The sequence below is a fragment of the Mytilus galloprovincialis genome, chromosome 9 (genome assembly GCF_965363235.1).
Source record: "Mytilus galloprovincialis chromosome 9, xbMytGall1.hap1.1, whole genome shotgun sequence".
Taxonomy (NCBI): Eukaryota; Metazoa; Mollusca; class Bivalvia; order Mytilida; family Mytilidae; genus Mytilus; species Mytilus galloprovincialis.
Genome location: NC_134846.1, coordinates 73,089,414 through 73,115,866, shown reverse-complemented (window position 1 = coordinate 73,115,866; position 26,453 = coordinate 73,089,414). Strand labels below are relative to the sequence as shown.

General features: G+C 32.3%; 1 protein-coding gene across 4 annotated transcripts in view; it reads right to left on the bottom strand.

The window, feature by feature from the left end:
* The window catches only part of LOC143045882 (putative helicase with zinc finger domain), a 61,949-nt gene that overhangs the window by 23,197 nt on the left and 12,299 nt on the right, over positions 1–26,453 (bottom strand). Inside the window, exons 1-9 of one of the 4 annotated variants that reach the window (XM_076218702.1) lie at positions 23,563–23,614; positions 18,315–18,439; positions 9,180–9,216; positions 6,318–6,439; positions 5,334–5,396; positions 4,244–4,382; positions 2,683–3,056; positions 1,897–2,004; positions 1,077–1,253 (exon numbers count right to left, since the gene is read on the bottom strand). In XM_076218702.1, coding sequence (XP_076074817.1) covers positions 1,077–1,253; positions 1,897–2,004; positions 2,683–3,056; positions 4,244–4,382; positions 5,334–5,396; positions 6,318–6,439; positions 9,180–9,216; positions 18,315–18,395 — 1,101 coding nt within the window. In that variant the 5' untranslated portion in view covers positions 18,396–18,439; positions 23,563–23,614. Of the gene's footprint in view, positions 1–1,076; positions 1,254–1,896; positions 2,005–2,682; positions 3,057–4,243; positions 4,383–5,333; positions 5,397–6,317; positions 6,440–9,179; positions 9,217–9,240; positions 9,376–18,314; positions 18,440–22,010; positions 22,171–23,562; positions 23,615–26,453 lie in introns of those variants that run through there. The other 3 variants (XM_076218704.1, XM_076218705.1, XM_076218706.1) reach the window with 3 other exon arrangements.

The window sequence follows — 26,453 nt, the reverse complement described above, 5'->3', positions numbered from 1 at the left end:
CCGGACGCCGGACGCAAAGTGATGGGAGAAGCTCACTTGGCCCTTTGGGCCAGGTGAGCTAAAAAGTTGATATTTTTCTGACACTGACCTAATATTGTATATTTATTATGATAAAATTGAGAATGGAAATGGGGAATGTGCCAAAGAGACAAAAACCCGACCATTGAAAAAAACAACAGCAGAAGGTCACCAACAGGTCTTCAATGTAGCGAGAAATTCCCGCACCCAGAGGCGTCCTTCAGCTGGCCCCTAAACAAATATATACTAGTTCAGTGATAATGAACGCCATACTAATTTCCAAATTGTACACAAGAAACTAAAATTAAAATAATACAAGACTAACAAAGGCCAGAGGCTCCTGACTTGGGACAGGCGCAAAAAATGCGGCGGGGTTAAACATGTTTGTGAGATCTCAACCCTCCCCCTTTACCTCTAGCCAATGTAGAAAAGTAAACGCATAACAATACACACATTAAAATTCAGTCCAAGAGAAGTCCGAGTCTGATGTCAGAAGATGTAACCAAAGAAAATAAACAAAATGACAATAATACATAAATAACAACAGACTACTAGCAGTTAACTGACATGCCAGCTCCAGACTTCAATTAAACTGACTGAAAGATTATGATTTCATCATATGAACATCAGGCACAATCCTTCCCGTTAGGAGTTTAGTATCATACCATCATAACATAAATGACAAGAACATAACCCGTGTCATGCCAACAACTGGTTTTGAATAAATGTGTTTAGTTCCGATGCAAAGACCCTATAAGTGAATCAATATTAACGCCAAAATATGCAATCTTTAATGACCTGACAACAGTATGGTATGGAGGATGTAATATTTGACAAAGATGCTAAACATGGTGTACATCACAATGTCATTTAATGTATTTGAATATCCGCAATTTATCATGCATTATTCTAAAATTAGTAAAAATTCTAGAAATAACACCCTTCTAAATAGACAAATATATAACTTTGAATCAGGCATGGTGTAAACTAGAAACACCCATTAAAACAATGTCTATCTTTCATATTCAGACACAAAAATCCATTTTGTGCAAACTTACCTTTATTCTATAAACATGTTCAGCTGCAGATTTATTATAATCAGGACTAACCCATTCCTGACAATTATTTTCTATATTTTGATATTTCTGGGTTTTCTTTGGTCCCACAGATACACTGGCAATGTAAAAGTAAATTCTGTTTGTGTCATCTAATAAGGTTACTCTGTGTAGGGGTATCTGTAATGATATCATTTTATATATAATATTGTATCAAATATTTCATTTACACTTTTTTATAAAATAAAAATGCAATATTTTGAAAATAATCCAATTAACTGCCATTTACCCTTTGTGTAATTTTTATGATATGTTGTTTGATAAACAAAAAATATTGTTACTATAATCTAAATACCCTAAAAAGCCATCAGCAAAGTTTCTATGAAATTGGTCCCCCAGTTTTTAAAAAAGTTTACAACCCCAGATGATGACAGCGGTATTGCAATATCTCATGTGACAAATATGGTGAAGTACTATTTTTTTATTTTTTTTATATAAATTATTTGTTTAGTTTTTTCGTTTGAATTGTTTAACATTGTCATTTTGGGGCCCTTTATAGCTGACTATGCAGTATGGGCTTTGATCATTGTTGAAGGCCCTACGGTGACCTGTAGCTGTTAATTTCTGTGTTATTTTGGTCTCTTGTGGAGAGTTGTCTTATTGGCAATCATACCACATTTTCTTTTTTATAATAATGTTTTCTCAAAAATTGTTCATGATATAAAATGTAGTCTATGTATTTAAAACCATGGCAATTTCCATGAAACAAATCCCTATTTTCACTTGTTATCTTAAAGATTTTAAACATTAAATATTAACCTACCTTGCTAGTAAGTGTAAAGGTCCAAGCATTTGTGCATTTCTTTGATGTCATACTGACTTTCAGGTCAGAGTTCAAATGGATTTTTGCATATTCAACATTTTGTACCATCTGTAAAAGATAAAATACAAGGTGAAAGTTTAATATTGACAAATAAAATCTATCATCTATGTGGATGTGTTAAATACAGATTCAACAAGAATGTGTCCATAGTACATAGATGCCCCACTCACACTATCAATTTCTATGTTTATTGGACTGTGAAATTGGGGTAAAATTCTAATTTGGCATTAAAATTAGAAATATCATATCATAGGGCACATGTGTACTAAGTTTTAAGTTGATTGGACTTCAATTTCATCAAAAACTACCTTGACCAAAAACTTTAACCTGAAACTTGCACTATCATTTTTTTTTCAGTGGACTGTGAAATTGGGGTCAAAACTCTAATTTGGCATTAAAATTAGAAAGATCATATCATAGGGCACATGTGTACTAAGTTTTAAGTTGATTGGACTTCAACTTCATCAAAAACTACCTTGACCAAAAACTTTAACCTGAATTGGGACGAACGGTCGCACAGACCAGAAAACATAATGCCCCTCTACTATCGTAGATGGGGTATAAAAACGCAACTGAATATAAGCGATACAGTCATAATGAGCAGGCTTTTATATATTTTAGATCAATTAGTAGGCCAACTCTCAGCTAAATGTTTTTTCCTGTGCTTTTAATGATTATATAAAGAAGTTATGTTAATATAGAACTTCATTAACTAGAAATACCTACCAGTGACTTTGGATTATCCATATTAACCAGCTTTTCCATCAGTTGTTCAGCATAGGTAGTACCATGTAGATGTTTCTCTCTAGCAATCTTCATCTGTTCTTTCTTGTACTTGAATCTTTCTTTCCATTCCTCAAGTTCTTCATTTGAATGGGCCTGAGTACATTTTTCACCAAGATGGCATTTGGTTGACTCCATAAAACTTCTACATATTGTGTATTCCTCACTTGAAAGACCTCTAGGAGGATAGCGATATCTCCACCGCCCATCTTCATCTGATGTTATCTTTTTCTTATGTAAGTCACTTCGACAGTGAGTTTCTAGTTCTGTTTCTGAGGTAAATTTCATGTCACAGAAGTCACACCAACAAGGAAGCTCTACAATAAGAGTTTTTATTAATGCAAAAAATGCAACAGGGTTATAAATGTAAAAAATTTAACTTGCATTTAGAAATTTTTATATGAATTATACAGAATTTTTCTCAATATCGCAAAAATTAAAATCCATTTCAGTCTTAATTTACAAAATAGCAATAATAAATGCATGCAATAATTTCTGAATTTACAGTACCATTTCAAGCTTGTATCATACCATTTATTCCATGGACCTGCATATCAACTTGAAAACAAATAAGTTGAACTTTAAAAAAAAAAATTACACTGACAAGATGTTACCTCAGAAACCTTACTCATATGTTTTAACTTTTTTTATTGTTCTATATTTTTTTTTTTTATAAAATCCAGAAAATCAATAACATACCGTGTAAACAAGTTCATTTTAAATGTTTTAATAACTTATTGTAAATTGTGATTTGTTTGAAAATATATTTTTACAAACTATACAAATAACAAGAGCATTTCAACATAAAGTTTAGTTCTGGTAACACTTTATGTCTTTTGCTTAGATTTGATGTCCAGTAACTTAACTGAAGTACCTTGCTTTATGTCAAGAAACAGCAAATGGAAGATGTAAAATATTTAAGAAATGACGACTGGTGAAGTCTGCTGGCAATTTATGTCAAATGATGGGTGGAAAAAAATGCCTAAATTGCAGTCATTTAATACTGCTGTCATTTTGATCTTTGACCCAGTAACCGAAAAAAAGGTGGGTTTTTTTTCATCCCATGGTTCAGCAACCACCAAAGACAGGTAAAGATCTAATTTGTGGCTCAAAAGATATTGATTTGTAACATTTTTTTTTAGAAAATTTAAGTCAATTTGTACATGTTGTAGATACTGTGAATTAGAACTTTGACGAACTGACCAACAAGTCTTGATTTTTTCACAAGTGGCACCCTCCAGCTAAGTTTAGTGAAGGTTGGATATATGGTTAAAAAATACATCCATAAACCAAAATCCACTCATTTATTAATTGTTGCAGTAACCTTGCCAATTGGCCTAGTGACCTCAAAATTAATAGGGGCCTTTTTCATCTAATAAGGCATTATCAAATCAAGTTTGGTAAAACTTGGACATCAATGTTTAGTTATTCAAAAAATAAAATCTTGCAACCATTATACCCCCGCCCCCTTTTCCAACCCACCCCCTTATAAAGACTACCTTACCTGTTGGTCTGACATCATTATTGCTAGGCACTTTATCAGGAGATACACTTCTCCTTTCTTCACTATTTAATGAAGAAGATGTATCTTCTGATTGGCCAGCTGCTTGTTTTTCCAAATCTTCTTCATCTTCATCTGAATCCTGCATCAAAAATATTAATTATGCATAATATGATGTCTTTAAAGAATAAAATAATTCAAAAAAATAAGCAATCCATCAAAAATAGTGCACAAAATTAACTGTCATACACACACAGGTCTTATCTGCTAGTAATCTTATGTCATAAATGTCTGTTCTATAGGATGCTTTCAAGTGACCTTGAACTTTATATATATCATCAAAATTATGTTTTCTAAAAGACAAGCAAGGATAATGATTAACAAGAAGTAATTGTAACAGGATGCTGTTACAAAGTCTCCCAAACAAAGCTCCCATAATTCGCCATTCCCATGGTCCCATATTCATTTGATCTGTTTTATTGTCCCATATTCATTTGATCTGTTTTATTGTCCCATACAAGAATATATATGGTTTAGAGGTGGAGATCTTGGACCATTTACATTTTATCAAACATGAGGGGGTGGGGGTGACCCCCCTTGCCTTCCCTTTTAACTCACTTGATTTGTTTTATTGTCCCATACAAGAACATATATGGTTTTGGGGTGGGATCTCAACCATTTAAAAGTTTTTCAAACATGAGGGGGTGGGGTGACCCCCATGGACTCTCCCTATATTTCCTTTGATGTGTTTTAAACAAGAGGGGGCGGAAGAAAAAGAAGAAGAATAATAAAAATAATAAGAACTGAGCAAACACAATAAGTCTCCAAACTTTGTTTGGGGTTTGGGAGACTTAATAAAGATTGTACCTACAAGTTTAATTATCCTATGACATACCTTTACCTACAAAGAGGTCAATAATTAAATCTTTGATAAAAGTTGGATAAAATATTGGACTTCCATAGTTCATCTACGAGTGAACAAATCAGACACAGACACAAGGGATAACAATCCATGGCAATAGCCTACATGGCTGCAACTGATTCTTTTTCATTTAAAAAAATAAAGTAAATATTTTATTGTTAGAAACTTTACCTCATCTTGTAAGGCCTGTATAACAACTTGTAATCTTTTAACTTCTTTAGCTGCTAGAGTACTCTGAAACGACAAACATATAAAGAAATGCATATCATGTAAAAATGCACTTTTTAATTCAATGTTAATTTCAATACATGTACAACAATATATAAATCATGAAACCAGCTAAAGCAAAGCTTCTCTCATATAATTCTAATGTTTTTTTTTTAATGTGCATGTTGTTACTACAAAGTAAATTTGGATCGAACACTCATAACATTAAAATATAGTTTAAATCATTTTGAATACATTTTTGATATTATGGATTTTCATATAATATAATTATTTAAATTTAAATAGTTTTCACAGAACTTAATTTCTGGGGTAATAAAAGTCCTTATAAACCTTTGGTCTCAGTTTGTCAAAAAAGGTTATTGAAAAGACAATGAATTGTAAAACAATAAAAGAAATGTTAAATAAGTGCCAAGTGATAATTTAGGTACAGTGATTTAGACGAGCTAATTATAAACATTTGTACAATGCATGTATGTATTTAAATATGTTTTAAAACAAAATTAAACTTGCAGTTCAGAGATAAAATTGAAGTATTGTGTGATTTACTCTTACCAATATGGTCTATAGATAGACAAAGGGTGGGTTTGGTTGCATGTCAAGCAGCTTAGTCTGACCACATTGTGTGTCTGTACCCAGTCAGACTATCTCATGTGTTGTTTGTTGTTGTTTGTGCTATTATTTTCTAGAATGAACCAAGTTGTTGTTTGATGCTGTTTGTGTTTGTTTTTGCTACTATTTTTTTGTATAGATCCAGTTGTTGTTTGATGGCGTAGTCTGTTGTACTGCCATTTTCTTTTTGCCGTTCCTGTTTTCATTTTTATGTTTGGTTTAATACAAGGATTTGTCTGGTCATGCTGATTTAAACCTTTTTAATACACATTCATCAATTTAAAGAATCAACCATGATCCATAAAGGTGTATATATACCTGTGGTTGATCCTCAAACCATTGTTTTGCTATAGTATATGCATGATCAAAGTCCCCCTGGTGGCACAAAATCTTAATCTTCCTCTCTTTTAACTTCTCATGTTCTCCAAATGTTTGAATTGCTTAAAATCAATACATTAAAATATAATTACCGTGTCTATAAAAACATTTAACTGAAACATGTAAATTATTCATCAAACATTGCAACATTGTATTGATATAGGTTTTATTGATATGTTGCACGTTATTATAAACAATCCAAAGATATAAATAACATATTTCCTTTGAGGTTATGAAATCAAATAATTAAGTTTTAAAAAATAATTCCTGAATCTGAATATTGAAATAATTTCCCCATTATTTGTTTTTGCTCAAGACAAACCTCATTAAACAGTCAGATACTGTTATTTTTATTAAAGCATGACTTCAGAGCTGAATGAAACATCCTGCTGAAAATTAATTTGATTTTCATTGATTGAATGAAAATATGTATGTCAAAGTAAAGTAAAAGATTTTACTATATGTTTTGACTAATTTCCAGATGGAACCAGATGCTCCGCAGGGCACAGCTTTATACGACCGCAGAGGTTGAACCCTGAAAGGTTGGGGCAAGTATGGACACAACATTCAAGCTGGATTCAGCTCTAAATTTGGATTGTGATTAAATAGTTGACATAGCATAGGTTTCTGACACAGAATGAATGTGGTCTACTGAACTTAAAATATTTTTTTTGCCTTTGAGCAATTCACTTTGCTGTTGAATATTAATCCTCTCAAAAAAATGTTTGAAGAAATTTTCTTTTTATTTATGAAATCTGAAATGAGAAAAATTTAACCTCCCCCCCCCCCCCATTTTTTTTCACATCCCCCTTTCCCTTTTTCCAAAACTGATCTCAATTCAAATTTCTAATGGAGTTTGCAACAATAACTACTCATTTAAATACATCATAAAATATTAAAATGTAACAAAAGGTGCTTGTTATCACTGAATGATAAAGATTGTTTTAATTTATCAGTTGGTAGTAAAAGTGAATATACATTGTAAATTGTATAAAACAATGATTTAAGTTGACTCAACTACTATTCTAGACAAAGAAAGATAACTCCAATCAATTGAAAATTTCTTGCTATTGCACAATATTGTGCAATTAGATATTTCTGGTTATTGCGCAATACTGTGCAATTGAAAATATTTGCTATTGCACAATACTGTGCAATTGAAGATTTCTTGCTATTGTGCAATACTGAGTAATTGAAAATTTCTTGCTATTGCACAATACTGTGCAATTGAAGATTTCTTGCTATTGCTGAATACTGTGCAATTGAAAATTTCTTGCTATTGCACAATACTTAATATAATAATTTTGGATCCTGATTTGAACCAACTTGAAAACTGGGCCCATAAACAAAAATCTAAGTACATGTTTAGATTCAGCATATCAAAAAAGCCCAAGAATTCAATTTTTGTTAAAATCAAATTTAGTTTAATTTTGGACCCTTTGGACTTTAATGTAGACCAATTTGAAAACGGGACCAAAAATTAAGAATCTACATACACAGTTAGATTTGGCATATCAAAGAACCCCAATTATTCAATTTTTGATGAAATCAAACAAAGTTTAATTTTGGACCCCGATTTGGACCAACTTGAAAACTGGGCCAATAATAAAAAATCTAAGTACATTTTTAGATTCAACATATTAAAGAACCCCAAGGATTCAATTTTTGTTAAAATCAAACTAAGTTTAATTTTGGACCCTTTGGACCTTAATGTAGACCAATTTGAAAACGGGACCAAAAATTAAGAATCTACATACACAGTTAGATTTAGCATATCAAAGAACCCCAATTATTCAATTTTTGATGAAATCAAACAAAGTTCAATTTTGGACCCTTTTGGGCCCCTTATTCCTAAACTGTTGGGACCAAAACTCCCAAAATCAAACCCAACCTTCCTTTTATGGTCATAAACCTTGTGTTTAAATTTCATAGATTTCTATTTACTTATACTTAAGTTATGGTGCGAAAACCAAGAATAATGCTTATTTGGGCCCCTTTTTGGCCCCTAATTCCTAAACTGTTGGGACCTCAACTCCCAAAATCAATCCCAACCTTCCTTTTGTGGTCATAAACCTTGTGTCAAAATTTCACTGATTTCTATTTACTTATACTAAAATTATTGTGCGAAAACCAAGAATAATGCTTATTTGGGCCCTTTTTTGGCCCCTAATTCCTAAACTGTTGAAACCAAAACTCCCAAAATCAATCCCAACCTTCCTTTTGTGGTCATAAACCTTGTGTCAAAATTCCATAGATTTCTATTCACTTAAACTAAAGTTATAGTGCGAAAACCAAGAAAATGCTTATTTGGGCCCTTTTTGGCCCCTAATTCCTAAAATGTTGGGACCAAAACTCCCAAAATCAATCCCAACCTTCCTTTTGTGGTCATAAACCTTGTGTCAAAATTTCATCGATTTCTATTCACTTTTACTAAAGTTAGAGTGCGAAAACTAAAAGTATTCGGACGACGACGACGACGCCGCCGACGCCAACGTGATAGCAATATACGACGAAAAATTAAAATTTTTGCGGTCGTATAAAAACTAAAATACTGTGAATATAATATGATTTTTTTTTTTTTAATTTTTAAACAAGAAACTGAAGTGAGAACTTAATGTGCTAAAACAAAAGAAGCTGCCTGCCCGCTCAGCCCAAAATCAATAACTTTATTTCCTTCAGAAAACCTGGTTAAAAAAAAACTTGTAGATATTTTCCTCCTGAGGTTTGTGTTGAATAGTTGTCTCATTGCTGATCATACAAAATCTCTTGACTTACCAGTATATTGAATAATATTAAACTTACCAGATTCACATTCTGCTAATGCAAGGGTGTATTTTTTCTGAAAGTAAAGAATATTACTCACATGTATACATAGAGTTTTCCCAACACATCTATTTTCACATAAACATATTTTTCCAAGGTTAAATTCTCTAGATTAAATCAATACAAAATTGCACTTTGGACAAATTTATTTTCTGGGATGTCTTCCTTCTAAACTCTCTTTTTAACAATGAACAGTTAACCAGAAAGTGGTACATATTTAATGCATCATACAATGTACATCTACAAACCAGTTTATAAACTACACTTCATTTTATAAGGAAGTACTTCAGGTTTTTCCTATTATCAATAAAAATCTAACTTAAAATAATATGTGAAATTGAAAGCTTGCATATTTAATTGCAATAAATTACACTAATCATCAGTGAAGGGTGAAAAACATGTCATGATGTGTCTTAACTTCTGTTTACATGCACCAAGGTATAACAAATAAATCATTTCTACAATTAATATGTTTTAGTTTTTATTTTTAATTTAGGTTATAAATAAACAGCTGACATTATCCACTTTCATCAAATTCTTCAAACATTTTTTCTTAATTATGTAATATAATATTCTATGCAAAATTTATATAAATGGATGTTATTCAAATGTATACAAAATATAAATTTATAAGAAGTACATTTTTTTCAAATTTTCTCATTTTGTGAAATTTGTCTAATACAGGACAAATCAAAGGTAGAATGAGAGAAAATAAGTACTTGAACCATAATTATTGTACTATATAAATTACCCTTCCTAAAATTTTACTAAATCATTGAAAATTTCCATCAAGCAGGAAACTTTACTCAGATTTTGAAACTATTTATTATTTATGTAAGCTTGGGTGTATCCAGGTTATCATTCACTCAAAATTGCAGACCCTTTTAATAATGCATTGAAACACATTTTAGATGTACTGAGTAGTAATTTTAAATATTTTGAAAATTTCTTGAAAATTTCTATAAGTAATTATATAAAGTTAAATATAACCTTGATAACCTAGAAAACAGACATGCTAGGAAGGGTCTCACTAGCATGTTTTAATGTGGGGCACAGGGAAACAAATAACAATAAAAACAATGTTCTATCTATAAATTTTCCAAAACATTATTTATAGATACATGCATATAATATGCTATTCAGACTCCTAACATTTATCATATTCAGCATGTGACTTTTATAGTTTTGTCTTACTTGCATCAACTCTTATCAGTTCAGACACTTGTCATGAGTTCAAAAGGGATCAAATTCAAAACACACAAAGTTTCATTACAATTTGGATAAGTTTAACAATTTCTGTTTGAACTGTGTTCTTTATAAACATTAAAATCGGAAAACTTCTAAAAATATTCTGTAAGAAGTCCTCAAAATCTTAGAATAATTGATCAACTTCAAAAGAAGATCTGATGGCTTAAATATTCATTAAATGTTACGGGAAATACATATTTTTTTACATTTCTATTACTGTAAATTCAGAAATTATTGTGATGTTTTAATTATTGCGAAAAATGCGACAGGCTTATAAGTTATAATTGCAATAATTAAAACTCGCATTTTGGAATTTTTTATATGAATTAACCAGGATTTTTCTCAAAATGGCAAAAATTAAAAACGCATTTTAGTCTAAAATGACAAAATCGCAATAATAAATCCACGCAATAATTTCCGAATTTACAGTATTAGGATCAAGTGGTTCCAATGCCATATAAAGTAATTGATTAAGCTTCCAGAAACTCATTTTCTGTACAAATGTGGGACAATCCTAAGTAACTTTAACATTGTCCTTCAAATGAATAGGGATGGTTCTCTCATTATATGTAACAGATTTCAATCCCATTTGTAGTATATGTACTATTTTTAGCATCCAGAAAACCCCCTTTCCTGCACAAATTTAAATCTATTTAAAATATTTTTAGTAACTATGAATTCAAAATCAATAGGGAACAAAAACTCACAGAAAATCAATAAGGAATAGCCTATAAAACCTGTACCTATGTATAACCTTTTTTTAATGGAGACAGGCAGGGTGATTACTACAGGGTACTGCTGACTAGGGCACTAATGATAAACAAATGTATATATCAACTTAATCAATTTCTTAAGCATCATAAGCACTATCAAGAGACGAGATAACACTTTATTGGAGTCCATTGTGATCCCTTTTATTTTGTGCAGCTTCAACTCCAAAATGCAATGTCTACATTATTCTTGTTTCCAAGAATCATTGTCTTGATAAGAAAAAAGATGTGTTATCTTTAACTAGGGTTATTGTGAAAGAAAGACACACTATATACCATATAGTATGACCACAAAATTTACACGTTTATAAAAAATAAAACATGGTCTATTTTTTATTGAGAAAAGAGCTGAAATTTGGCATTGATTCAATTATAAACAAGGCCCTTATAATGAATTTGAAATTATGTTAATCTTAATAGAACTGGAATGTGTTCTGACTTCCTGAGTGGTCTTAGTGTGCACATCTAGCTTGTGGGCAATAGATTACAAGTTTTATCCCAGGTCAAACCAAAAAGTTAAAATTGTGTATTTGCTGCTTCTCATCTAAGGAATAATAGTACATATGTAGTATGGATGGCTCTGAGTGAGAATAATGTCACTTCTCATCTAAGGAATAATAGTACATATGTAGTATGGATGGCTCTGAATGAGAATAATGTCGCTTCTCATCTAAGGAATAATAGTACATATGTAGTATGGATGGCTCTAAGGAATAATAGTACATATGTAGTATGGATGGCTCTGAGTGAGAATAATGTCGCTTCTCATCTAAGGAATAATAGTACATATGTAGTATGGATGGCTCTGAGTGAGAATAATGTCGCTTCTCATCTAAGGAATAATAGTACATATGTAGTATGGATGGCTCTGAGTGAGAATAATGTCACTTCTCATCTAAGGAATAATAGTACATATGTAGTATGGATGGCTCTGAGTGAGAATAATGTCGCTTCTCATCTAAGGAATAATAGTACATATGTAGTATGGATGGCTCTAAGGAATAATAGTACATATGTAGTATGGATGGCTCTGAGTGAGAATAATGTCGCGTCTCATCTAAGGAATAATAGTACATATGTAGTATGGATGGCTCTAAGGAATAATAGTACATATGTAGTATGGATGGCTCTGAGTGAGAATAATGTCGCTTCTCATCTAAGGAATAATAGTACATATGTAGTATGGATGGCTCTAAGGAATAATAGTACATATGTAGTATGGATAGCTCTGAGTGAGAATAATGTCGCTTCTCATCTAAGGAATAATAGTACATATGTAGTATGGATGGCTCTAAGGAATAATAGTACATATGTAGTATGGATGGCTCTGAGTGAGAATAATGTCGCGTCTCATCTAAGGAATAATAGTACATATGTAGTATGGATGGCTCTAAGGAATAATAGTACATATGTAGTATGGATGGCTCTGAGTGAGAATAATGTCACTTCTCATCTAAGGAATAATAGTACATATGTTGTATGGATGGCTCTGAGTGAGAATAATGTCACTTCTCATCTAAGGAATAATAGTACATATGTTGTATGGATGGCTCTGAGTGAGAATAATGTCACTTCTCATCTAAGGAATAATAGTACATATGTTGTATGGATGGCTCTGAGTGAGAATAATGTCGCTTCTCATCTAAGGAATAATAGTACATATGTTGTATGGATGGCTCTGAGTGAGAATAATGTCGCTTCTCATCTAAGGAATAATAGTACATATGTAGTATGGATGGCTCTGAGTGAGAATAATGTCGCTTCTCATCTAAGGAATAATACTACATATGTAGTATGGATGGCTCTGAGTGAGAATAATGTCGCTTCTCATCTAAGGAATAATAGTACATATGTAGTATGGATGGCTCTAAGGAATAATAGTACATATGTAGTATGGATGGCTCTGAGTGAGAATAATGTCGCTTCTCATCTAAGGAATAATACTACATATGTAGTATGGATGGCTCTGAGTGAGAATAATGTCACTTCTCATCTAAGGAATAATAGTACATATGTAGTATGGATGGCTCTGAGTGACAATAATGTCGCTTCTCATCTAAGGAATAATAGTACATATGTAGTATGGATGGCTCTGAGTGAGAATAATGTCGCTTCTCATCTAAGGAATAATAGTACATATGTAGTATGGATGGCTCTAAGGAATAATAGTACATATGTAGTATGGATGGCTCTGAGTGAGAATAATGTTGCTTCTCATCTAAGGAATAATAGTATATATGTAGTATGGATGGCTCTGAGTGAGAATAATGTCGCTAAGGTAACATGATTTTCTGCTGACTTCTACTTCGTTAACTAACAAGTTAAAAATATGCCTCAGGTTGTCACTCTATAACAAAGCAGGAGTGATATGCATTTCACATTTTAATATTAACTTGTTCACATCCTGAATATATATGCATTCAATTTGCCAATGGAAATAGATCAACCATCCACCTATCACCACCATCTATAAAATGGTTATTCTTAAGCAATTTCAAATGTCATAAGAAGGTCAACAATAAATGGGAAATGTGTCCATAGCACACATAGTAGGGTGCCCAGTATCGAAAAAGACGTCTAGTTAACGAGTTTAAGTTAACGGATAACACACGGCTATATTTATATGCAAACTATTGGAAAATCATTATATTTTCCAATCATGAATGTCGTCGTATGCTCCCGTGGTCACGTTTTGCAAAATTTTGTGGTTTCTTAGGGTACCCACAGATACATGATCATACAGGCCATCTTCAACACAAAAAATAAAATTATTGCTTTCTGTGTTATTTGTTCAAATGATACTTATCATTTAGCTTAAAAATTAAATTTATCATATAACAAAAGCTGAAAAGATTTATATAATTTAAGTTTAAGTATTTCATGATTTAAGTAAGACTATTTTTTTAGCTGAAATTTACCAAATTTTGAACGAAAGAAAATTTATTGCGTGTTACTTTCACAGGATTTTTACTCTGATTTCACCAATAAGACATGGTTCATATGTGTGCCAAATATCTTTCGTGTAATGTTAATCGCCGAGAAGAAAACAGCAATTTAAAACACAAATTTAGTGATAATTCTGCCTTGATTCAAACACGCCTTTTCTCGTGTCGTTAATCATTTTGTAGCTTACACTATCAGGTCATTAACTAGGACAATTGTCACTGACTTCATTTCTCTTTTAAGCTTGTTGTGTGGTCGATTTGTATATTTGGATTAGTCCAGTTAGTTTGAAGATCGTTGTTTTGCAATTGGAAATATTTTTTTGTTTTTTTTATAACTTAAATTGCTTTTTTTGAATTGATGGTTTTGTTATAATTGTAATATACAAATCAAATCCTTAGGTCACGTTTCAGACCCGGAATATGGCACACATTCAGTCATGTTAAACATGTTAAACTATGCCCATCAAGCCCGACACGAAGTAGAAATGAAATACAATGGGATAAGTGTGTTATATATCAGGGTTCTTCTACTGAATTGCTTATTAATATGCAAGGAATAAGCACAAACAAAAGCTTTATCGAGGCTATGGGAGCACGGAAAGAGTTTAGTTTATTGCATGCATGATGCGTCAGACCTAGACCATCTTCGTACTGATGATTTCAAAATGTTGTACCCGGCACCATTCTTGCTATAAATCTTACACTAGCAGACACAACTGCAGTTATTTTAAAGCTGAATCAAGTTCTTGTTCGTCTGTTAAAGTGTTTCAGGTCATATATAGAAGTCGTCAACTTCCTGACTGAAAAAAGTTTCTTTGAGTCAGTGAGATTTAGCAGGCCTTAATCAGATTTCTTGGCGAATCGATTGTTCAGCATCATGGTAGATCAACAGTTACTATGATACATGAGGAAGCAATAGTCTAGCTAGCACTTCCAAGGACCCTAAATCAGGTTTTAAGAATTATTTTGTACGCCCGATGAAGTAGATACTCGCATGATTTTACATGCTGTTCAAGAGTTTTTTTTATAACTTTAATTGCTTTTTTTGAATTGATGGTTTTGTTATAATTGCAATATACAAATCAAATCCTTAGGTCATCGAAAGGAATCAAGGGTAGGATAATAACAAAGTCACAAGATACAAATGTTCTAATATTATGCGTTCCCTACATCCACATCATGCAGCATACGCATGAGCTATGGTTTCAAAGAGGCACTTTTACCTGTATACAAGATTTGCGCCGCTAAGTACATGTCCACGAAATATGTAAAAGTCTCAGTTTGCCATCTGTAACGTTCTACCAGCCGCACATGCTGTAACATGATGCGATACAACGTAATAGGCCCTGTTTAGGATCAGTAAGTGCACTGCTTTTTAGTCTTGAAGGACAACCCAGATGAGTTCACCGATTTGACAAACCTTTCGAATTGTGACATCGATGAATCTATAGATGCAGCTCGAGATCTTGTTGTCAGGTTGAATGATCTCATGTCAAAACTAAAAATAGATCACCGTGACCTAAACAAATTGAGCGTAAAATTGGCTACAATTTAAAATTTCTCCCTTGTCAAACTTCCTCCTTGTGAATCTACTTTTAAACAATGTATAATAAGAGCTTCACTCAAGACATAAATTTGATGTCTTCCCATGTAGCAAAACTACCCTAACATTCTCCTCTTTAGTTCGAATGGGAAAAGAAGAATTCCTTGTTCCTATCTACCTCGAAGGTCATATGTCATCCGAATTTCTGCAAGATTTAGTTTGTACTTGTAAGGGAAATCTGTGTTTTAAAGGGTGCCATTTGCTCCGAACAAAATCTATCCTGTATATATATTTATGCCCATGTCAGGCAAATGACACATGTCAAAATGTAAATACTCGTCTGGTTGCAGTTAGAAACATTGATTACGACGAAGATGACGATGTATAAGATTTCATTTTTCTGTATGTACCTTATAAATCATTGTTAGCTATTGAATGAAAATTAAGCAGTCCATAATATTTTCAAAACAATAAATACCGGTAAAATATATACTCAATTTTGAAATCGTGGGAAATATAGTAATAATCTATCTAGTGGGGATTCCGAAAAATATGTTAAAAAATAATAATAATAAAAAACCTGCCATATGTTCTCTACCCTTGGCTTGGTTCGTGGGATTAAACTACAGGAGACCATATAATGAAGTAGGTAATACTAGCCTCGATCATAATTTTCTATTTGTATTTGTTTTTCTTTTTCGTGTGTTTGCCATGCTGTTGTCTGCTTGTCTTCATTTTATAAGTTTTTAATGTTTCTTTGCTTTCTCACGCGTTTTTTGTTTGCAATTGTTTGTAAAAATACATCGGTGCTGTACATAACCCTCTCCCTAATTATATTTTTGGAATACTTGTAAACAATATAGCCAATTGTTGCTCATTTAGTCATTTAATATTATATGGAGGATGGGGTGTTTTACCTATTTTAATACATGTCTTGTTTTCATAACTTTACCTCTCCCCCCCCCCCCCCCCCTTCCCCTTTTCTCTGTTTGCACTATTTTTTACTTCTGTAAAGCAAAGCTATACACAGAGCTTGATATTCAACCAAGTCCTACGTTAATTTCGAAAAAAAAACTCATTTATATATACTCTTTCACACCCAATAACAGAAATTTGATTTTTACCTAGAAATTGACCAACACTTGACTATCAAAAGACGTGAAAAACACATTTTTTTTTGACAAATGATTAAAGTTGAGATCTAAAAAACATCTTAAGATCTTACTTGTATTGAATTGAATACCAAAAAATCAAATTTAGAAATTGAAATAGGTCAAGGTCACTGTTATGTAACAGTTGTTTAAAAATTTCAAATTTGCACCCCATATACAAAAAAGTCAATCTAAAGTCATTTTTGGCGTTAAAAATATAAAATAAGTTCTAAATGTAGATACAACAGATATTTTCCTATAAATTAATACTTTTTATTTTGCTCCAAACGCATATATGTAGGAGAAACGAGCTATCTAAATGTGACTGTGCATTTTTCTTGAATTTTTGCTTTGAGCTTTGACTCTTATTTAAAAAAAAACGTGACCACGGCAGGATACGACGACAACGATATTTCGATGAGGCTTGTTCTCCTCTTTCCAACGATATAAAATATAGCCGTGTGTTATTCCGTTAAGGCAAATCGATAAAATTTGTTGATTGGGCACCCTACTAACAGGTGATGCATCTGCTTGCATATTATATAAAGTTATGAAGGTACATAACTAGAGAATGTTAACAGTAACTCTACCAAAAATAGTACTTTATCCGAGTTATATGGCAATAAGTATTGTGTATAAGTTTCATACCATATGAATAATGCAAACATAAGTAAAGAACAAAAAATGAAAAATTTTCAATTTATAAAGGGGCATAACTCTAGAACAGTAAAAGTAACACCACCAAAATTCACACTTGGTCTGTATACATTTCATAACATTTGGTTGAGTCAAACTAAAGAGAACAGAAACTAAAAATTCAGCAATTGTTCCATTTGTAAAGGGGCATAACTCTAAAATGATTACAGTGATGCCACCAATATACAAATCATTCGAGTTTTGTGGTTATAAGCATTGTGTTAAAGTTTCATAACCTTTGGTTACTGATAGTTTAAAACATTAAGCAAATTATTTAATTTTAAACTGCAAGAGATATTATTCATTTTATTGAAAATTGGGATGACTTCAAATTTTTTGTTTAAAAAATAACTAATTTTATAAGAGACAATAATTTTTACTCATTACCAAATTATATACAGAGTTCAGTTATAACAGATTTGGATACTAAGAGCCATTAGATGGTGTGTAGGATATATATAATTAAACAATCTAACTTTAGAGCATGCATAAACACCACAACTAATTTACAATAACTCAACATGCTGGACATTTAAATATCTAAAGTGTCAAAAAAATAAATAACCATTGAAAAATTCAAAATAATGAGAATAAATGCTGGAAACTTGCATATCTCAGATATCTCTGCAAGAAAAAAGTTAGGCGTGTTTTAAAAATCTAAGAGCTTTTAAGAGCCTGTGACACTCTGGTGTTTGTTTCGCACTTCCCTGAAATATTTCCAAAGACATAAATAAATAAGTCTGTAAATATTTTTACGTTACCTGTTTAATAAAGGTACTGATGACTGCCAAGACCCCCTTGACCTGCCGAGTATTGGGATCATCTGTGGTACAGTCAGTCATTACTATACATACTCTCAACCGTCTTCATAGTAGTTTTCTTTCATCTGCAAAACAGTCAGTACATGCTTGAACATTTTAAGGTTATATTATGAAATTAAATTTAAATGTCTATTTTTAACCAATCCGGTCATACAAATCAAATATGTCCTACAATAAGGGACGACATCAAAAAATCAATGAAGGAAAAAAACTTAATTCAAAAAGTTTGGAAAGGAGGGGGGGGGGGGCAAAATTGCTGCAATTTTGTTTAATTGACATCAATTTTGTATATATATCCTTATTGGTCAATCAAGTTTTCCAATATTAAGTTAAGAGGGGGGAGAGGAGGTAGGGAGTCACTGAAAAAACTATGTGCTTTAAGTTTTCTATCCTACATTGAACATTTTATGCCATCTCTATTAAAACAGGTTTGACCCACATGAACAGAATAAATAATCGAAACAATGAATTAGTAAGTTGTGAAGCCTTAATCAAATGTTCATGCAGACATGGTACATGCAAATTAACTCAGTATTAGACAGTAATGTTGGTTTGTTTTGACTATTGTTCAATGTCAAGCATTTTTGTTTTGTATTTTGATTTAGTTTCAATCTAGGTTTGGGAAAATATTTCATGGCACTTCTGTCAGTAAACAAATCAAATTGATGTTCAACATTTATATTTCTGTTGTCAATTTGACAAACTAGTCATGCTGCTTCTTTCTAATTTCATTTTAAAGGTTATTATCAAATACCTTCAGGATTACTACATTTTTTGAAATTGCTATTTTTCACTAGTAAATGGAATTAAGTTTAAAATTTTAAACAGTCATTTTGATCATATCATCATCTTAAATGTCTGAAACTAAAAATATGAAGTCTTGTTATAATTTTAGTTATTTTTTTTCAGATTTTTTCTAGTTGTCAATTCAGGACTGTTTTGACAGTTACTTTTAAGATCATTCAATATGTTGTTGTTTCGTACCTGTAGGTAAATGAAAGCTATTTGATGACAATCATAAACGTAACAGTTCTTTATGGACTGCACATTAATTGTATGAATAGTACTGAATTTACCACAGTAGATAAGTCTGAAAATTGAGTGAATTACTGAAAACTCCATGATGATTTATTGATCAGTCATTTCAGGGGTCAGAACACCAATTCCCCTACTCCTATTTAGAACTAATGTAAAAAAGTACCCATAACTTACAAAAAGGGCTTCTATGTCATTATTTACATAAAATAATCAAAACATTTGCTGACATTAAACTTTTGGTGAAAGAGAAATATATTTAGACCATTTGAGCTACAATTTACATGTCCATGAGTTTACATTCAAAATTGGGGATTCATGCTTTCCAAAGTTACTTGATTTATACACGTATCACTTGACTGGGTGGAGTTTAAACCGTTGGCTTATCATAGACAAGTCCATCTATAAACAGGTGTTTTAGGATAAACAGAGGTTAAACCCTGAACAGTTGGGGCAAAAATGGACACAATATTCAGGCTTGAAACAGGTCTGAATTTGGATTGTAATTAAATATTTGACACATATAAGGTTTCTGACACAGAATAAGTATAGTAAAGAACTTAGAATTGGTTATATGATTTGAATTTTTATTCACTTTTTTTTGCTATAGTGCGATACACCATGCTGTATTTACCCATTTAATAATTTAAAAGCAGTGTAAGGGAGGTAATCAAAATTTTACTTAAGAAATAATTGATGCCAGCTATACTTTATTGTAGTTTAAACATGGGTAGGCTTTATATTCGTGATTATTTTTGCCCGAGCGAAAGCGATAAATATAATGCCTACCCATGTTAAAACTACAATAAAGTATAGCTGGCATCAATTATTTCGATTTTGATTAGGACAATTAAGGTAATTTCTATGTCCGATGTGTATAAGGGTAAAGCGATTGTGTAGGCTCTTTCATGAACCTCCCTTTTTGTTTGTAAAGAAGCAAACAACTGGCACTATGATTTTTCAGAGGGAGGAGTTTTTGAACAGCCAGCATGAACAGTTACGACATTTAAGAGTTTGGAAGTGTTTCGAGTTAATGAATTATATTAAATGCATGCTAATTTGATAAAATTCATCATTCTGCAGTAGTCAATATACGCATGTGCAAAAAAAAATTATTGGATTTAGAGCATGGGTTTATTCATAAAGCGAAAGAAGCACGTCATATTAGAATTTAAAGTAATTGTCCATTAACCAGGACACTCTTGTTTTTCCCTCTTTTTTGCCCCTTATTCAAAAACAGTTTGAAAGCCAATCATAACCATCACTTTCTGGTATGAAACATTGTGGTCTAATTTCAGAGAGATCCATGCACCGTTCCATAAGATATTGTCTGGAAACTAGAAAAATGCTTACATGTATTTGGCCCAATTTTGGCCCCAAATTCCTAAACTGAATTACACAATTGTCTTCCCTTGGGAACAGTTCAAAATCGAGAACAATTATATTTTTTCGTGTAATTTTTCACAAAATCATGTTTAAGAGGGTTTTCCACGTTCAAGATCGTGCAATCGTGACAAAAGGTCAAAATTGTGTAGTACACGCCTAAATCGTGAAAGTTGACAGGTATGCAACAAGGTGATACCAATATACAATGTACAACCACATCAAAAAATAAAATTTGGCGGACATAATTGGTCAATACCATACCTGCCAACTTTCACGATTTAGGCGTGTATTACACGATTTTGACCCTTTGTCACGATTGCATGATCGTGAAAAACCCTCTAAAACACGATTTTGTGAAAATCTACACGAAAAAATATGATGGTTCCCGATTTTGAACTGTGTCCAAGGAAGACATTCTTGTTCAGCCAATCAAATTCTATGTTTCTCATGATCAAATTGATCAGCCAATCAAAATCGTTTTCTCTCAAGATAATTCTAACATCCTAGATTTTGAACTTGTGTTGAATTCCTCTGTTTTTTAAAATCGTGAACATGACATATGGTTTTTCACCTGCAAGGAGGTTCTTACACAGAATAAAAATAAAAGCATGAATGATTGACAAACTTCAATGATGCAGTACTACCATAAAGATAATAAATAGTAGTTTATTCACTACTTTATTGATATTAGACTTGCTGTAACAAATGTTATTTATGTAATTAAATACCAAATCATTTAATGTACTATTCTTTATTTTTCACATGGACAAAACAAAAAAAAAACCACATGAGGAATGTCTTAAATGAGGGACTTCCCTTAGTCAAGGGGTCATTTTACTTCTGTGAAACTGAATAAAAATGAAAATGTAGATTTTTATTTAACTTAAAAATGGGAAATTCTGACATTATATTTAGAACTACTTTTCTAAATGTAGGGTCCAATTATTTTGAAAAATAAAGAAGATATACATGAAATATTAGGCCAAGAACATACCAAAATTATTGGACATGTGTTGACCATATTATACCAGATAGATCATAAGATGTATAATTCTTGGGGAAAAGTTTCTTCAAATAATATGAATATGTGCTTATTTTTACTTAAAGGTCCTTACATTGAGGGGATACCCCTAGGTGTTGTTCCCAACCTGATAAAGGTCTTTCTTTGTGCATAATTTTAAATTGGAAAAGTCAACAATTATTTAATATCCTTACACATGAAATTAATTCCTGGTCTTGCAGCTACATGTTCATCTTTTCTGCTGATATATAATAACTAGAATCATGCAAATAAAATTAAGAAAAAGGCATGTAAGCTCATCTTACAAATATGACACTTTTCTAGACCACAAAACAGCACATGCAAAATAGTCGTCGCAAAGAATTGTAATCTTTGAAATTGTTGTCGCGCACAAAAACCCCCATGGGCACTTTCAAAACTTGGCAGGTATGCAATACAACCATTTTATATTACTACATGTATGCCTGGAAGTTGATGTCTGATTGACAGATAATAACATCATGTAAAAGTGCAAATTTAAGATACAATATAATGTAATGCCAACAGTAAATCTGAACGCTTGAATATCTTAAAACCAGTCATTCTAGTAAAGTATTTGACTTACACCTAAAACAATTGTAAGGAAGAAACAAGCTTGCTTGAATGTCTTTAGTTAGTCTTTTGTGGGGTTAAGTAAAAACACAGAGTGGCATTCTAGGTTTTTTGTCAGGGGAGAGCATTAAGTAATATATACATTTGTAGTCAAAATTAATGAAAACCTGATATTGTTAGTAGAGGATGTTACTGACAGACTTGCAAGTGTTCTGAGCGAAGAAGGTTTTCTGATGATGAACAGTACTGCCATTAAACATTAAACAGACTCTGAAGTCTCCATGAAGAAGGCATGTGATATCCCCAGCATTATTTTATAATTGTTAGCATTGGTATCCTAAATCCTATATTTTAAGGTGTGGTCTCCTGATGCAAGATTCATTACACATATACACATCAATTGTAAGGAATATAGACCTGTACAAATGTATGAGAATCTGTCACATTTGAACAGGTACCCTGCTTTTAGACCAATATTGAGGTTTTTTAAATTATTGAGTTTTACCACTAAACCAATGGTTATTCAACGCCAATTGATTCTGTGATATATATTAACATTATTATTGTGACATTGGAAATGTTTATAAAAGCGCACGTATATGAAAGCTGTCTATTGACGTAGTATTGTGAAAGAACCATTTTCCCTTCATTACCTACTTCAATTCATTTCTCTGACATGATATAAATGCTTTATAACTGAATCATTCCTACAAAGATATGTGCAAATAAAAAAAAACTGTTATCAACATATGCTGTAACTGGTGTCACATTTACATGTAAGATCAATGTCCTTCAAAGTTCAATCATCAATGTCAATTTCAGGGTCACTAGTGGTCATTAGATATCCCTATAAACTCATGATCAGTACTACCGAAATGAACCAAAAAATTTATACAGCTAATACTTTAATCAATATTACACAAACTGAATTTTAATGACTTTATTATAATGTTTAAAAATGTAAATAATGTGGGAAGATCGCACAAGTGAAAGGTAAACTTTGACAGGTCATATCTGTAATTATCTAATGACATTATGTTTAAAGTTGGTGACTGCTTCGAAAAAGACTCAAAGAATTTATCTTGCAGGAAAAAAATAATAGAATGTAAACAAACAAAAGCATGCGACTATAATACGTGTTGTTTGTAAACCAACCAGTTTCAACTTCCTGCGCCATGTCATTATCGGTGCAAATGGGAAATCTCGCGGGAAAAAGACGCGGATTCGAATTACCTCGCAGGTGGATCCAACCACGTGTCGTTTCCGTTTTAAACACTCAGAATTTAGCAAAAGAAATCTGAGAATAGTACATAATGGAAATGTTGAATCCTCTTGTAGTTTCCAAGGACGTATAATTAACAAGGGTTCCAACAAAAACTTGATTTTCCAGTATTCCAGAGCCATTTATCTTGTTACCTGTAACTTTCTATAAAAGTTTTATATTCAGACATAACTGTTCAATACACCCATTTTATAAACTATGCTTGGAAGTTGATGTCAGATATTAACATCATGTAAAATTGACACAGGAATCGGAACAAATTACGAATTTTTGCCCCTACCGCTTTTTTTTCTTTTTTTTTTTTTTTTTTTTATTCCAAACAAAACTTGATAATTCATGACGATCTGCTTACCCTTCCGGAGCACCTGAGATCACCCCAAATTTTTGTTGGGATTCGTGTTGCCTAGTCTTAATTTAGTTTTCTATGTTGTGTCTTGTGATCTATTATTTTTCTGTTTATCTTTTTTCTTTTCTTTTTAAGGCATGTCGTTGTCAGGTTATTTTCGATTTATGAGTTTGACTGTTCCTTTGGTACGTATTTTTCGTCCCTCTTTTACTCACAACTTACGTCTGCTTCGCATTATTGACAGTCTATACTATAGTTAATACAGAAAGTTCAAGTTAAAAAGTTAAACAGTCTGCTAGTGCAGTTTAAGCTCAGTACCTCCAACTTGGAGGCATCTAGTGAGGTATTTTCCACCAACGATTGTGGAAGGCCTTTCGAAATCCGTCTGCTGTCTCGAAAGAAGGAATGCCGGTATGTTAAAGTTTGGCATACGGTACGAGAAATCATTTTGTATGTCATCTAGATACCGATAATGTATTTTATTTTATCCTGCAATTGGGAGTTCTACTATATAGATACAGCCCTACAGATATCGCTATGCTGTATCTGTATACTAGTATATATACTCAGCTCGAAACAGGTGTAGTAGCTCGCTAAAAGCTCGCATACACCTTGTTTTCTTGCCTCGTACAAATACAGCTGATATCTAAAGACACTAAACAGTTATTGTCTATATACTTGACGTTAAAATGCCAGATTTTGATTGGATAATGCGAGGGTGTTACTCTACTCTATCACATGGCTGAGCGGGTGACAATTTTGTTTAATGTTACCCTCTCGTGCAGACCAATCAAAAATCGATAATTAAAAGTACAATGAATTGAAATCACATCAAGTAATTAAATACAATGCTCGAGTTCTACGTTTTGGCTCAGATTTTATTATTTGACTGTCAAAATAAAAATAATAAACATCTTGCCTAACTTTCTTTTTTTCTAATACCCGTAACGTTGTTATGTACAGTACGCGACGTCATGGAAAATACTTTAGAAGTATTTTTACAATAAAAGTAATCTGTAAAAGACCGTTATAGGACATTCAGTATAATAAATTAAATAACACATAGCAGATTGATACCCCTCGAAAAAGCATTGTCAACCTTGGCTTCGCCGCGGTTGACAAAGTTTTCTCGGGGTACCAATCTGCTCTATCCTCTCAGCTATGTGTTATTTATATATTGTAGCTCTAGCTTTGGTATTGCTATATACGCGGCCATGCACTATTCTGTTTATCATTACTGCTTTGCATTCGGTCCATCTCTCAGTTAGTGGTTGCCGCTCTAGAGTATTTAGCATTGATGTAACACTGTTGGTTTGTTGGTAGTCGCTCATTACAAATCAGGCTTATATTCCTTGCACATGTTCAAGTTTTATGTATGTTAAACTGATCATGCTTACTCAAGTAGTGGTATAACTAGTGTTGTGTTGCATACAGTGCTGAAGATTTCTTTGGATGAAAGCCCTGGTTGAATTTGCATTTTTAGCTATGCTCTCTATGTGTTCCAAATAATGGTTTTATGGGTTGTTACGCCTAGGTATTTTGCTGAGCCAACCAATTCTAAATTAATATGCCCATGAATGTTGTAACTTGTGGGATGCTGATTGCCCTTATTGTTTACGCGTAGGAGTTGGTATTTGCTAGGATGGAATTTCAGTTGCCAATCAGATTCCCATCTCAGCAAGTTGTTCATGACGTCTTCTTATAGTATACTAGAACACACCCGTGATATCGCGGGTCCGTGACTGAATTAAAGTATATAACTATGCGCAAGCCTTATTTTAATATTAGTATTGTCATCTGATAAAGTCATGCCGATTATAAGATACGCAGTTTTCTCTGCTTTCAAATCTTTCTGTTTGAATCCGTCGAACTGGAAGTTATCAATTATTGGTAGTATTAATTAGTTGGAAAACAAAAGGTCCTGGAATGGAATATTTTTTAATCAACAGCATTGTCCTATATTAGTTATAAAGTTGAATTCTTTGATTCGCTGTTTTACGTCATGCCGCTAACAAATTGAAAACTGTACCTATACGCCTTATTTTAGTCCAGATTTTTAGTATTCGTATTGTTTATCTTAGAAAGTTTTACTGATTAAAATGCTACAATAGGTAACAATTTGACAATCTAGTAGTGTCAACCCTGTGAATATGACCCGTGTATATAGCATATTAATCCTGAATACACCGTTTGGTGGTGCGCCTGTCAGGTGCGGAACGTACAAATAAGGTAATAGGTAACAGGTGAATATACTATTGGTATCGGTATCGGACTCAACCCGGAACTTCTTAATTATTGGCAATATTAATTACGTGGAAAACAAAAGGGCCTGGAGTGGTGTAATTTTTAATCTACACCTTTGTACTATATTAGTTATATATAAAGTTGAATTCTTCGATTCGTCGTTTTTACGTGATG